The sequence below is a fragment of the Manis javanica genome, chromosome 4, assembly GCF_040802235.1.
Source record: "Manis javanica isolate MJ-LG chromosome 4, MJ_LKY, whole genome shotgun sequence".
NCBI classification, from domain to species: Eukaryota; Metazoa; Chordata; class Mammalia; order Pholidota; family Manidae; genus Manis; species Manis javanica.
The window spans coordinates 106428845-106442193 of NC_133159.1; the positions used below are offsets into that span (position 1 = coordinate 106428845).

The 13349-nt window shown below is 47.4% G+C and overlaps 1 protein-coding gene and 1 non-coding gene across 2 annotated transcripts; both read left to right on the forward strand.

The window, feature by feature from the left end:
• The first annotated feature begins 5797 nt into the window (after window positions 1-5797).
• Window positions 5798-11957, forward strand: LOC140848597 (uncharacterized). The gene is made up of 6 exons (XM_073232864.1): window positions 5798-5816; window positions 9906-9966; window positions 10257-10345; window positions 10496-10563; window positions 10606-11219; window positions 11324-11957. Exons 1-6 carry the CDS (start codon window positions 5798-5800, stop codon window positions 11652-11654), a joined length of 1182 nt encoding a protein of 393 aa, XP_073088965.1. The 3' UTR covers window positions 11655-11957.
• On the forward strand, window positions 10349-10420 carry TRNAQ-CUG (transfer RNA glutamine (anticodon CUG)). The gene has a single exon. It is a non-coding gene; the product is annotated as a tRNA-Gln (tRNA).
• Window positions 11958-13349: the final 1392 nt, after the last annotated feature.

A 13349-nucleotide genomic window follows, 5' to 3' on the forward strand; every position in this document is an offset into this window, starting at 1 on the left:
GGCCACAAATCCTTGGCCTCTCTCAGCCCATCACAAGTGCAGGAATTTCACCTCCTATTTAATGAACACCCCCAGTTAACTTTACAGGTGTCACCATCATTACACCCAACCACCCTCCTTCCTCCCGCCGGTTCATCTACCATGCCCATCCACTCCTGCATGGAGCTGGCGGAAACCCTTTGACTCCCGCACAAGGGTCTCCAGGACTCGCCTCTCACTGTCCCAGACTTAACTCTGTTTGTGGATGGAAGCTCAGTCAGGGATTCAAATGGGTGCAGGCGGGTGGCCTACATGGTAGATTCCTCCTCAGAAATAGTGGAGGTGGCTCCCCTGCTGATGGGGACCACCTCCCAAAAGGCAGAACTAGTAGCCCTCACCCGAGCCTTACAGTTGGTGGCAGGTCTTAGGGTAACCACTTACACCAACTCAAAGTATGCTTTCCTAATCGCACACAGCCATGCAGTGATCTGGAAGGAAAGGGTATTCCTCACTACCCAAGGGACCCCGATTGTAAATGGTAAAACAACTCATCACCTACTCCAGGCCTTACAGGAATCTAAGGAGGTGGCTATTCATTGCCGGGGACACCAGACAGGTACCGACCCAGTCACTAAAGGGAATGCTCTAGCCGATGCTACTGGCCGACAACTAACCTTGGGTCCTGATTATTCCCCAGTATTGTTTCTCTCCCCCTCTGTAACTCCTAATTATTCCAAAGAGGAAAAACAACAACTTTTAGACCAGGGTGGAATGGCTGGACAACAGGATGGATAACTTAAGGACAGGATAGTCCTTCCCCAGGCCCAGGCCAGGGAAATCATATCTACAGTGCACCAATTCCTCCACAGTGGTCCAGAGGCTATGTACAGGATTCTCTCCCCTATCTTTGCCCCACCTGGGCTCTGAAAGACCATTAACCAGGTACATATGGCTTGCACCACCTGTCATCATGTTTCTTCTCAAGGCACCCTCAAATGTCATGCAGCCCTCTATCAGCTGCAGGGAGCACTACCTGGACAGGATTGGCAGATTTATTTTACCCACATGCCTAGACACAAAAAGCTCAGATATTTACTGGTCATGGTTGATACATTTTCAGGTTGGATCGAGGCCTTTCCTACCTGCAAAGAGACTGAGTTGGTGGTGGCAAAGACATTGGTGGAACACATCATCCCTCATTTTGACCTCCCAACATCACTCCAGTCAGACAACAGACCAGGTTTCATCTCAAAGGTCACACCACTGGCAGCTGACTCTCTAAATATCTCCTGGAAACTACACATACCCTATCACCCTCAATCCTTGGTAAGATAGAAAGGGCCAATGGCCTTCTCAAGGATCAACTTACCAAATTCTCCTTAGAGGTAAAGACCTCCTGGCCAGACCTACTCCCAATTGCTCTCACCCAATTGCGAGCAGCCCCTAGGGGACCCACCAGACTAAGTGTCTTTGAGTTAATGTATGGTAGACCCTTCCTTCTAAACACAGGCCTGCCTACAACTCCACCCCCTCTAGCCTCCTACCTATGTTACTTCTCACTACTAAGACATCTCCTCAGGGAACACACAGACAAGTTCCTGCCTCAACCCACTCCCCCTTGGATCCAGGAATCACAGAGGTTCTACAGCTGGGAGACGAAGTCCTTCTTGAAGAATTCCAACCTCAGTCACTCCAACCATGGTGTATGGGACCATAAACGGTTATCCTTACCACTCCCATGGTTGCCAAGCTATTGGGATACTCCCAGTGGTACCACATCTCCAGGCTCAAATGAGCACCCAGTCATGATAGGTGGAGGTCTAGAGAAACAGGGCCCCTCCATTTGCGCCTTACTCACACTAGTGCTGGCCACAATGACCCACCCGGCTCTGGCAAACTGGGTTTGTAACCAGTGTGTCATATCGGGTATGCTCCAACTACACCAATTGGTCCCCTGGACATGAGGAGTCAGCATACAATTTTCTGGGTACAAGACCCTCCACCAAATCCCCAAGAAAAGATACCACCTTGTCCCACCCAATCCTCATCTTTCCATTCCTTTGTCCAGGCTGCCTGCTACGAAAGAGCTTCAGTCTGTCTCTCATCTTCCAAACAACAGTACTGGATGGGGCAAAGCCTGGGTGATCATGCTGGATATGTCTGTCCTGAGAGAAAAGGACAACATATCTGCTGGAACCTCCAGCAACCAATAGAGAGGTCAGATGGTAGAGGTGCACAAGACTATGCTGGTACATCAGTACTCACCCCTTCCCTCCAAGCCTCCTCCAGCCTCCCACCAGCCTTAAACCCTGCCTGGACCACCGCTCCTCAGCCAGAAGTAGCCAGATCGAGTTGGCGCCTGCTATAACCAAAAGGCTGGAATGTAAGGCTGGAGGAACTGGAGGGAGGGGTGAGCATGTCAGATGAGCTCAGCCCTCACCAAATAAGGAAAGGGGGCCACAAAGCCCCCAACCCCAGCGTAGTAAGGGAAAGAGACCAACAGATTCCGGCCCGATGATGTGCCAAAATCCCTGGCTGCTGCCCCTTCCCAACCTGGAAAAGGAGTAGTAACTTTCTAGCCTTTGTCTACTATAAAGGCCAATGACACATGCCTTAGGCTAGCCAATCCTCATGCCACTGTAGAACTATGCTCTCTCTGTAGACCTAGGCTCCCCACTTCACCAAGTCCCCCCCACAAACCCCATTACAGTCACTGTCCATCAGCATAGTAAGGTGCTGTAGAATCACTACTTGTCTTCTCTGTGTTGCACAGCCTCCCTGTGGCCCCCCCCCCACATTATACATGGTAATCATAATGCCTGCTTTCTTTTTCCCCCACCCATCCTCCCCAGTCCCTTTCCCTTTGGTAACCGTTAGTCCATTCTTGGGTTCTGTGATTCTGCTGCTGCTTTGTTCCTTCAGTTTTTCTTTGTTCTTATACTCCACATATAAGTGAAATCATTTGGTACTTGTCTTTCTCTGCCAGCTGATTTCACTGAGCATAATATCCTCTAGCTCCATCCATGTTGTTGCAAATGCTAGGATTTATTTTCTTCTTATGGTTGAATAATATTCCATTGTGTATATATACCACATCTTCTTTATCCATTCATCTACTGATGGACACTTAGGTTACCTCCATTTCTTGGCTATTGTTAATAGTGCTGTGATAAACATAGGGGTGCACCTGTCTTTTTCAAACTGGGCTGCTGTATTCTTAGGGTAAATTCTTAGAAGTGGGATTCCTGGGTGAAATGGTATTTCTATTTTGAGCTTTTTGAGGAACCTCCATACAGCTTTCCACAATGGTTGAATTACTTTACATTCCCACCAGCAGTGTAGGAGGGTTCCCCTTTCTCCACAACCTCGCCCACATTTGTTGTTGTTTGTCTTTTGGATGGTGGCAATCCTTACTGGTGTGAGGTGATATCACATTGTGGTTTTAATTTACATTTCTCTGATAACTAGCAATGTGGAGCATCTTTTCATGTGTCTGTTGGCCATCTGAATTTCTTCTTTGGAGAACTGTCCAGCTCCTCTGCCCATTTTTTAAATTGGATTATTTGCTTTTTGTTTGTTGAGGTGTGTGAGCTCTTTATATATTTTGGATGCTAACCCTTTATCAGATCTTTCATTTATGAATATATTCTCCCATACTGTAGGATGCCTTTTTGTTCTATTGATAGTGTCCTTTGGTCTACAGAAGATTTTCAGCTTGATATAGTACCATTTGTTCATTTTTGCTTTTGTTTCCCTTGCCCAGGGATATATGTTCATGAGGAAGTCGCTCATGTTTATGTCCAAGAGATTTTTGCCTATGTTTTTTTCTAAGAGTTTTATGGTTTTATGACTTACATTCAGGTCTTTGATCCATTTTGAATTTACTTTTGTGTATGGGTTTAGACAATGGTCCAGTTTCATTCTCTTACATGTAGCTGTCCAGTTTTGCCAGCACCACCTGTTGAAGAGGCTGTCATTTCCCCATTGTATGTCCATGGCTCCTTTATCATATATTAATTGACCATATATGTTTGGGTTAATGTCTGGAGTCTCTATTCTGTTCCACTGGTCTATGACTCTGTTCTTATCCCAGTACCAAATTGTCTTGATTACTGTGGCTTTGTAGTAGAGCTTGAAGTTGGGGAGCGAGATCTCCCCCACTTTATTCTTCCTTTTCAGGATTGCTTTGTCTATTTGGGGTCTTTGGTGGTTCCATATGAATTTTTGAACAATTTGTTCCAGTTCATTGAAGAATGCTGTTGGTAATTTGATAGGGATTGCATCTAATCTGTATATTGCTTTGGGCAGGATGGCCATTTTGACATTATTAATTCTCCCTAGCCAAGAGCATGGGATGAGTTTCCATTTGTTAGTGTCTTCTTTAATTTAAAACTACAAGTTTAGGTTTCAGGGTATAGGTCTTTCACTTCCTTGGTTAGGTTTATTCCTAGGTTCCTAGGTATTTTATTCTTTTTGATGCAATTGTGAATGGAATTGTTTTCCTGATTTCTCTTTCTATTAGTTCATTTTTAGTGTATAGGAGAGTCACAGATTTCTGTGTATTAATTTTTTATCCTGCAACTTTGCTGAATTCTGATATTAGTTCTAGTAGTTTTGGAGTGGAATCTTTAGGGTTTTTTATGTACAATAAAAAATATCATGTCATCTGCAAATAGTGACAGTTTAACTTCTTTACCAATCTAGATTCCTTGTATTTCTTTGTTTTGTCTAAATGCCATGGCTAGGACCTCCAGAACTATGTTGAATAACAGTGGGGTGAGTGGGCATCTGTGTCTTGTTCCCGATATCAGAGGAAAAGCTTTCAGCTTCTTGCTGTTCAGTATGATGTTGGCTGTGGGTTTATCGTATATGGCCTTTATTATGTTGAGGTACTTGCCCTCTATACTCATTTTGTTGAGAGTTTTATCGTGAATGGATGTTGAATTTTGTAGAATGCTTTTTCAGCATCTATGGAGATGATCATGTGGTTTTTGTCCTTCTTTTTGTTTATGTGGTGGATGATGTTGATGCCCCTAACTTCTTTATAAACTCGCTGCCTGCCCTGCTGGGCAGGACTTCTCCGGACTGTTACTAACTAGATTGGCGAACATCGTCCGGGATTGCACCCTATTAAACTTTTGGCTCCTTTGTTGCCTCCTTGCCTGGTCATTTTGGTTCGATTTTACCTTACACTCTTTTCTTCATACAGCTTGGGTATTTAAATTCTAACCGCGATTTTATGGAGTAGTATGTATACATGCTTGAGGACATTATGAAGAATTATATACCTCACAGTTATCAGTCGTTATCCCAAGGTAAAGGAATTAGAGCTGATTCTTGTTTTCTCTTATATGTGCTCATATCTTTTCCAAAATTTCTACAGTGAACATATTTATCATTTGCAAGAAAAACAAAGATTAATTTTAAATGCTCCTTTAAATATATGAAATGTGGAGTTATTTTCATTGTTGTTTAAATTATTGAAGTTAAATTTACACACGACAAAATCAATGTCAAATCTGTCTGGTTTTTATGATAGTTAACATCATACCTCATGTAGGAAATAGAGAAGTAAACCAAAAAAGTCTTTTATGGTGTTTGGTGTCTGTGAAAGTTCAAGTTTCCTTCTCTGAACATGTCCATTTCTTTTCTTAGGTTTGGCTTTTGTTCCCTCCATAACACTCCCCCAGGAGTCTGAGCCGCGTCGCTGCGCTGCGGGTGCAGGGCGCCTCGGGGCCGCCGCTGTGCCCGTCTGCCTGCCTCTGGCAGTGTCCCAGGGGCAGCTGCTTGGGGAGCGGGGTGCCCAGAGCCTGCCCGCATGCCTCGGCTCCTGTCCGGTGAGGATGCCCACGCAGCGCTCTCTGGCCTGATGCAGCGAGAACAGCCCAGGCACCTGTGGGCTGGCAGACCCGCTGCTAGGTTGCACCTCCGGCTGCCTCCCTGCTCACATGGCTTTTAAGTCTCTGTGATATGGGAGTGGAAACATTGTTCTGTCAGGTATTGAGATGAGTAGAATGGCTTCCCTGACGACTCACCCTTCCCTCTGAAAGCTATTGCAAAATGCCCATCATGCCTCAGGGAATAAGACACTCCTGGAATGGCTGACAGCTGCCATCAGGGTAGTTTGGCCTACTCTGGCTGATTTACCATATTTTCCCAGCAGTTGGAAAATGTATGTAGAGCTCCAACAGATACTGTGGGAATTGGGTCTGAAAAACATCATCTATAATATGGACCCCCAGGGCCCTGATGAAGAGGTGTTCACTATAGGGATGAGAAACCTGGTGCTGTGAACAGCTCCCACATCTGTCTTTGGGTCCCTAAGTGAATGTTCTTGTCCCCCATGTAGGGCAACCCATAAGTGAGGCTACTTGCACTTTAGCAGACATGGGGGAGGTTGAAACAATAAGGGCATGGAAGGAAGCAAGGGTTATGACTGAAAGGAGAGGTGCAAAAGGCTCTGCAAAGGTCTTGAGGACCCAGGTGTGGGTTGATTTGATAAAAGCTGGGGTAGTGAAATTAATGGGCAGCCTAATAGAATCTTGTTAGAACTGTGTGTGGGTAAAATTGTAACACTTCCAGAATGTCTCGCCTGGCTTTAGTACATCTGCATATCAACAGCAGTTCAAGGGTGGAGAGAAGTATGACTTTAGAGCATTTGCATCATTCCTCAGAGGTGGAGAGAAGTTCATCTCCATATCAATGGGTAATTACTTGACCAACCAAGGGCAAGTCTGAACCTGAGAGATTAAGAGGAGGGGGCTGGCTTGCTTGTTAGCTTGCTTCTTTGGAGCAGAGGAGAGAGATGGCTCCGGATTGCAGTTTGTAGGTAAGGGTGAGGGTCGGTTTTGCATTTGCTGGCAGGAAAAAGAGAAGGACCCAGACTGCAGTTTCTAAGAAATAAACAGATTTTTAAACTTTATTTCTCCCTTTGACTGATTTCGGTTTTTAGAGGTATTTTGCCCCAGGAGTTTCTCTCACCAGACTTACATCATGGCAACAGTTAAAGCCAAAGCAGCAGTACCTGCTGCTGAGGTCCAGGACACAAAAACTGGAATCAAGGCCTCATGCCCGGCTTGTGTCTCTGCAAAACTTCATGGGAGACGGTACTCAGGATTCGCCTGAGTCCTCACCCCCACAGGAGGATGATTGGGCATCGTGGTTCAACTGAGGGGAGGGTCAAAGTCCTCACCTTTGGGGACATGGTGTGGACCAGAGGCCACATGTAGAATTAGCAATTCGTTAGTATCCTGTGAATGTACAACTTGTCCTGGTGCTGGTGGATATAGGAGCTGAGTGTTGTCTGATTTATGGCAACCCTGAGCATTTTCCCAAGACCCCTGCTGTGATATATGGCTACTGGGTAAGGCAATTGTTTGGCTGCAGGCATCAGGGGAAGGGGTGAGCCTGATGGACAAGCTCAGGCCTCACCAAAGGAGGCAAAGAGACCAACAGGTTCCCGTCTGACAACATTCCAGAGTCTGATTGGATAACCTTCCCAACTAGAGCCCTTCCCTCAAGCTAAAGAATTAGTGGTAACTTTCTAGTACCTGGCCAAAGGCCAATGAGAGACCCCCACGTACCCTAGACGAGCCAATCCTCGCGCCAACCTTTGCTCTCCCTCCCCCTGCCTTCTTTAAAAACTTGCTGCCTGCCCTGCTGGGTGTGACTTCCCTGGCCTGTGTTTCAGACCACGGAACATCACCCTGGGGGTGGCATTCAAATAAACTACCTGACCCTTTGTTGCCTCTCTTCATCTACTTACTTTGGTCGAAATTTATTGGAATTTATCTTACAGCAATTAGAGTGAAGAAAGCCCAAATCTCATTGGGGTAGGGCGTTTACCCACAAAGGAGTATACCGTGTATATTTCTCCCATCCCTGAATATATTTTGGGGGTAGATATCCTCCAGGGCCTGTGGTTACAGACCACTGCAGGTGAGTTCAGACTGAGGGTATCTGTGGTAAAGGCAATTCTGAGGGGACATGCTAAGCACCCACCTGTAGCTCTGCCTATACCTCAGTGGGTGACAAATATTAAGCAGTACAAATTGCCTAAGGGGCACAAGGAAATTGGAGAAACTGCACAGGAGTTGGAGAGGGTGGGCATCATAAAGACCGCTTACAGTCCTTTTAATTCCCCAGTGTGGCCAGTGAAAAAGCCAGATGGCTCCTGGAGTATGACTGTGGACCACAGGGAATTGAATAAAGTCACCACCCCTTTGCATGTTGCTGTCCCCTCTATAGCAGCTCTTTTGGACAACCTCAGTAATGAACTAGGGATGTCTCATTGTGTTGTGGACCTTGCTAATGCTTTTTTCTCTATTGACATAGCACAGAAAAGTCAGAACAGTTTGCCTTCATGTGGAAAGGCTGGCAGCAGACATTCATTGTCCTTCCACAGGTGTACCTCTACAGTCATATCTTTGTCATTGACTTTTAGCCTAGGACTTGGCCACATGGAAGAAATCACAAACGGTGCAGCTGTATCACTACTCTGATGATATTATGGTCATGTCTGATTCTCTTTCAGATTCAGAATGGGTAGTTCCTAGACTGCTGCATCATCTGCAGGAGAAAGAAGGGCTGTGAACAGAACCAAGGTTCAGGGACCTGGTTTGTCTGTAAAGTTCTTGTGGGTTGTCTAGTCCGGTGAAACTACATTCATGCTGGGAGCAGTCAGAAAATATCCAGCTTTCTGTACCCCTACCATTGTGGCAGTCTTACAAGAGTTTTTGGGTCTTTAGGGCTACTGGTGAGTGTTTATTCTGCAGTTGGCACAGATGCTGAAGCCCTTATACCCATTGGTACAAAAGGGCATCATGTGGAACTGGGATGAAACATGTGCAGCCAACTTTCAGCACCCAAGACCCTGATCAGTTAGTCAGCAACCATCAGCATCTAGGAAGACCTTCCACCAGCAAAGCGATCACAACTCCCTGAAAGCACAAGTGATCATTCGCATTTTTTAGCAATAAAGCATGTTTAAATTGTTTTTTCAGACATGGTACTATTGCACACTGAACCGACTACAGTGTAGTGTAAACATAACCTTCATAGGCACTGGGAAACAAAAAAAAATTCACTTGAATCTCTTTATTGGGATATTCGCCTTGTTCCAGAACTGAACCTGAAATGTCTCCGAGGTACGCCTGTACACTTCACAAAGTAGGTATATATGTGTGTCACATAAGCACATGTAAAGACACTCAACATCATCAATCATGAGGGAAATTAAAAATTAAAAAGAGGATGAAATGGCACTGCAAACCTACTAGAGTGGCTGACATTTAAGACTGATCGTAGTAAGCACTGACAATGATGTGGAGGAATTAGAACGTCTTTACTCTGCTAGTGGGAGTGTAAAATGGCATAACCACGTTGGAAAACGTTTGGCAGTTTTTTTTAGAAGCCAAACATTACACCTAACATAATGACTGGAAGCCAGCCATTCCACTCCCAGATGAAGAAAAGAAAGCATATGCCCACACAAAGACTTGAGCAAGAACATTTATAGCAGCTTTATTTTAATAGCTAAAAACTGAAAACAACCTAAATGCCCATCAGTAAGTGAAGAGACGAGCAAATTGTGGTATAGCCAGCTGTACAGTGAAACTCTAGCAATTGGGGAATGAACTATTGGTACATGCAATGAAATGAATTAATCTCAAAATAGTCATGCTGAGTGAAATGAGCCAAATAAGGAGGTACATAATGTGTTCTTCCATTTATGTAAAGCCATTAAAAATCTAATCTCTAGTTGACAGAGAGCAGGTTACTTTGTATTGTAAATCTAACAAATCTATATTTGGAGTAAGAAAAAGTCACCAAAACAACAAAAAAACGGGAAGTGTAGGAAGAAGAAAAGGAATGTCCCCCTGCCTCCCAATCCCACCCCACGGCTGACACCCCTATCGTCACTGCAGCGTGCGAGACGGCAGTGGCTTTGAAGAGTGGTGGACGCTACACGGCCAAGGGAGCCGGAAAGTACCAAGTCCTCCCCTGACAATCATCTGCCCTCTCCGAGCAGTGGGAAGAGTGTGAAGGCAACGAAGAGGAAAATAGCACTACTATTTGCAGAAATTTCACCACACGGCAGAATGCTCTGGTAAACTGAGGCAGAACAAGTGGTTTCTGGGCTCTCGCCTGGCCCTAAGCCCAGAGTGGACTTTACCTGACTTTCCGAGGTGGAAGTGAAACGAGAGAGGGCAATGAAAGGAAAGGGGCGGAGAAAAAAGCGAGTCAAGTGTACTCAAGTCTTGTGGGATCGGTCGAAGAAACGCCCTGAGATTCCTGGCGGAACTGCGGGCGCCTAACGAGTACTCGCGCAGCCGCAGTGAGGCCCAGCGGAGGCGGACGTCCTCACGTGGGTTCCATGGTGTAATGGTGAGCACTCTGGACTCTGAATCCAGCGATCCGAGTTCAAATCTCGGTGGGACCTGTCCCTCTTTAGATGGAGTAAGAGTGAACTTTTTTTACTCCGCCCACCCCCGGGGCCTGCTTTCGGGCCCCGCAGCCCTGCTGCTCGCGGCGGCCGTGGGCACCTCGCAGCCGCCTTCCCGGAGTCGGGGACCCAGAAACCGGGTGCTCCGCGGGCCGCGATCCACGGCGACGCTGCGGGCGTAGCGGGGTGAGCAGGCCAGGGCCGTTCCCCCGGCGGGTCGCCCCGGGCCTCGGGGTAAAGTAAAGGGCAGCGGCTGCGGCCAGGAGCGCCCGCACCGCGAGGGCTCCTCAGCCCGCACGTCCCGTCGCCTGCTGAGTGAAAGGCGAGCGCGCGGAGCCGTGAGGCGGCTCGGGTACTCTGGGGTGGACGGCTGCGCACGTCCATCGGAAGCGCTCTGCTGTAGTTTTCGATGGGCTCGTTCATTCAGAATCTGGATTTGTTCTGTTCTGACCTGTTCCCATTTTATTCAGAGCTTCTGGCTCCCGCATCTCCATTGGCCACTAACGCGCTGTTACCCTGACTTCGGGTCTCGGCTCCAGGGAGGGTCATCCTTTCGCCCCCCACTTCGGCAGACAGCAGGAAGCCGCGCCGGGGACCCTAGCCTCCGGGCAGGTCGTGGAGACCAGCGGTCCCTGACGGGCGCCGGGTCGGGCTCCTCCGGGGAGCAAGGAGACGCGAGGCGGAGCAGCTCCGGGTCCCGGACCCGCGCGGCTCCCGCTCCGTGCCGCCCCGAGTCCGCTCCCCCGAGAAGACGCCTTAGGACTGACCCGTGGGGACGCCGGTTCTCTCCCGCTCGGTAGGAAACAATGGGTGAGGAGGAGGACGGCCCGCGTAGTTGGTGAGAATGTCCTCCAGGTGCTAAGGGGCGGTTCTTTGTCTTTTATCTTTTGGAACTTTCAGCTGCTACAAAGGCCTGACAAACACAGGGGCCTTTTTGGAGGCTCACTTCGGAGAACACGAACAAGGGAGAGGTGTGGGGCGGGGCGAGCGGGAGAAAATAGCCCCGGGAGGGAAGGGGACAGGAAAGCGCGGAGGACGACACAGAAGGAGGGAGGACCTGAGGCGCGGAAGGCAGAGGCGCTGCTGGGCCACCCACCGCGGCTGCGGTTTCCGTCGCTGCCTTTGGGCGACCGCAGCTCCTCTCCCGGGAGCGCTCCCACCCTTTCCTGACCCGCACGGGAACCCGGTGCCTCCCCAAGCCGCAGAGCTGCTTGCCCGGCACCTGGTCTGACGAACTGCCCTTTCCCTGTGCGGTTAAGAGGGGCGAGGTCGGCCGTGTTGGTTTGCAAGTGAGTGCGAGCCAGTCTGGCGCCTTGCGGGGCTCCCTTGAACGGAGGGCGGGTGTCAAATAGACAACCACTCCTCCTGCCTTGGCAGGGCCTGGTGTGGAAAACTGGGAAAGGAACGTTGAGAATATATGCTAAGTAAAAAACTAATTTCTTTCAACCTGTGATCTTTTTACAGTTCATTGTTTGTATTTTGAATTTATTTGTGTAGTCACATGTATGACTAGAGATTCTGGGGTCTGTTTCATGTTTAGAGATGTCTTTGTGATGCCGGGGTTCTTGTTCACGAAGCCGAAGAATAAGCTGCACAAACACTCAAGGTAGGAGAGCAAGGTACAGGCTTTTATTTGGAAATAAAGTGAGAGGACAGAGCTCCCAGCTCATGCCAGGAGAGGACAAGAGAGTCCGTAGTGGTGCATTGTCTAGGGGGTTTTATAGGCAGTTGAGGATTTTTCGAAAACATGAAAAAAAACTTAGGGGTGTGGACTTGCATCACCTGCCCTGTCCTCAAGGTGGGCTGCGTCAAAGTCTGATTGTTAGGGCTGACAGCAGAGTCACGGGTTATGCTGACACCCTTGCAGAACACTCAAAACATTCCAGGCCAAGTTGCTTCTGGCCTTTTGACCTTTAACTGATCTCACTGAAGATGTCTATATTCTTAGGTATCTTTTTTCCCTAGAGAATTAGTGTGACCTTGACTTTGCATAATGCTTAACAGTTTCAATGGGGACTTCTTTGCCCATTGTTACATTGCTCTGGCTGTAAATATTCCACCCTGCTCCCCCCCCCCCCTCCCAGGCCCTCACCCTACCCTGACTATGCCCATGGTCCCTGTCTCATTTGGCTGTAAAACTGTGAATTTTTTTATTGGGGCATTTTTGATACAAGGAAATGGATCCTTATCCCCTTTTAATGAGTGGACCAAATAAATGTTCTAATAAGCCCTCCAGATTCTCCCAGCCCAGATTACTGCCCATCAGAGGATTACTTTGCTCTCCCTTGGGAGAGTCCACAGCCACTGAAAAGCTATCAATGCTATAACTGAAATAAAATCAGTTTTTATCCCATCCAGTCTTTCTGCAGTGTTGTGCCCCAAATAGAAGGACTAACACTCAGTGATTATGTGCAGAGTGCCATGTGCCAGGAATAGTCTACAAATTTTACACCTGTTTACTCACTTAATCCTCAACAGGCCTACATCATATTCTCATCCCCATCTTACCTATGAGAAAACTGAGACATGGAAAGATTAAGTAATCAGTCCGTTCGGTCACTCAACTAGAGAGTGGGATTTGGAAGCGGGAATTTTTACCAAAGCCAGCCTGGCTCCAGAAGATATGCTCAGAACCGTATGTTTGTACTGTTAATAAAAGAGAAATACAAATGGTAAAAATGCTTGACATTTAAGTCTGTATCTTTCTTTTGAACAAAACAAAACACCACGGAGGAATCATGTAACAGGTATAAAACTGTGCTGAATATCCTCACGACCCACCTGCCTCCCAAACACCCTTGTTATGCCAACAGCTGCTCCCCCAAAATCTCCAACGTAAACAAAATTCCTGCCAGAAGTAGGCTTTTTTTTCTCTTCCCCTTCCCCTTTCCATTTTCCCCTCACCTACCCCACACCTCTTCGGTAT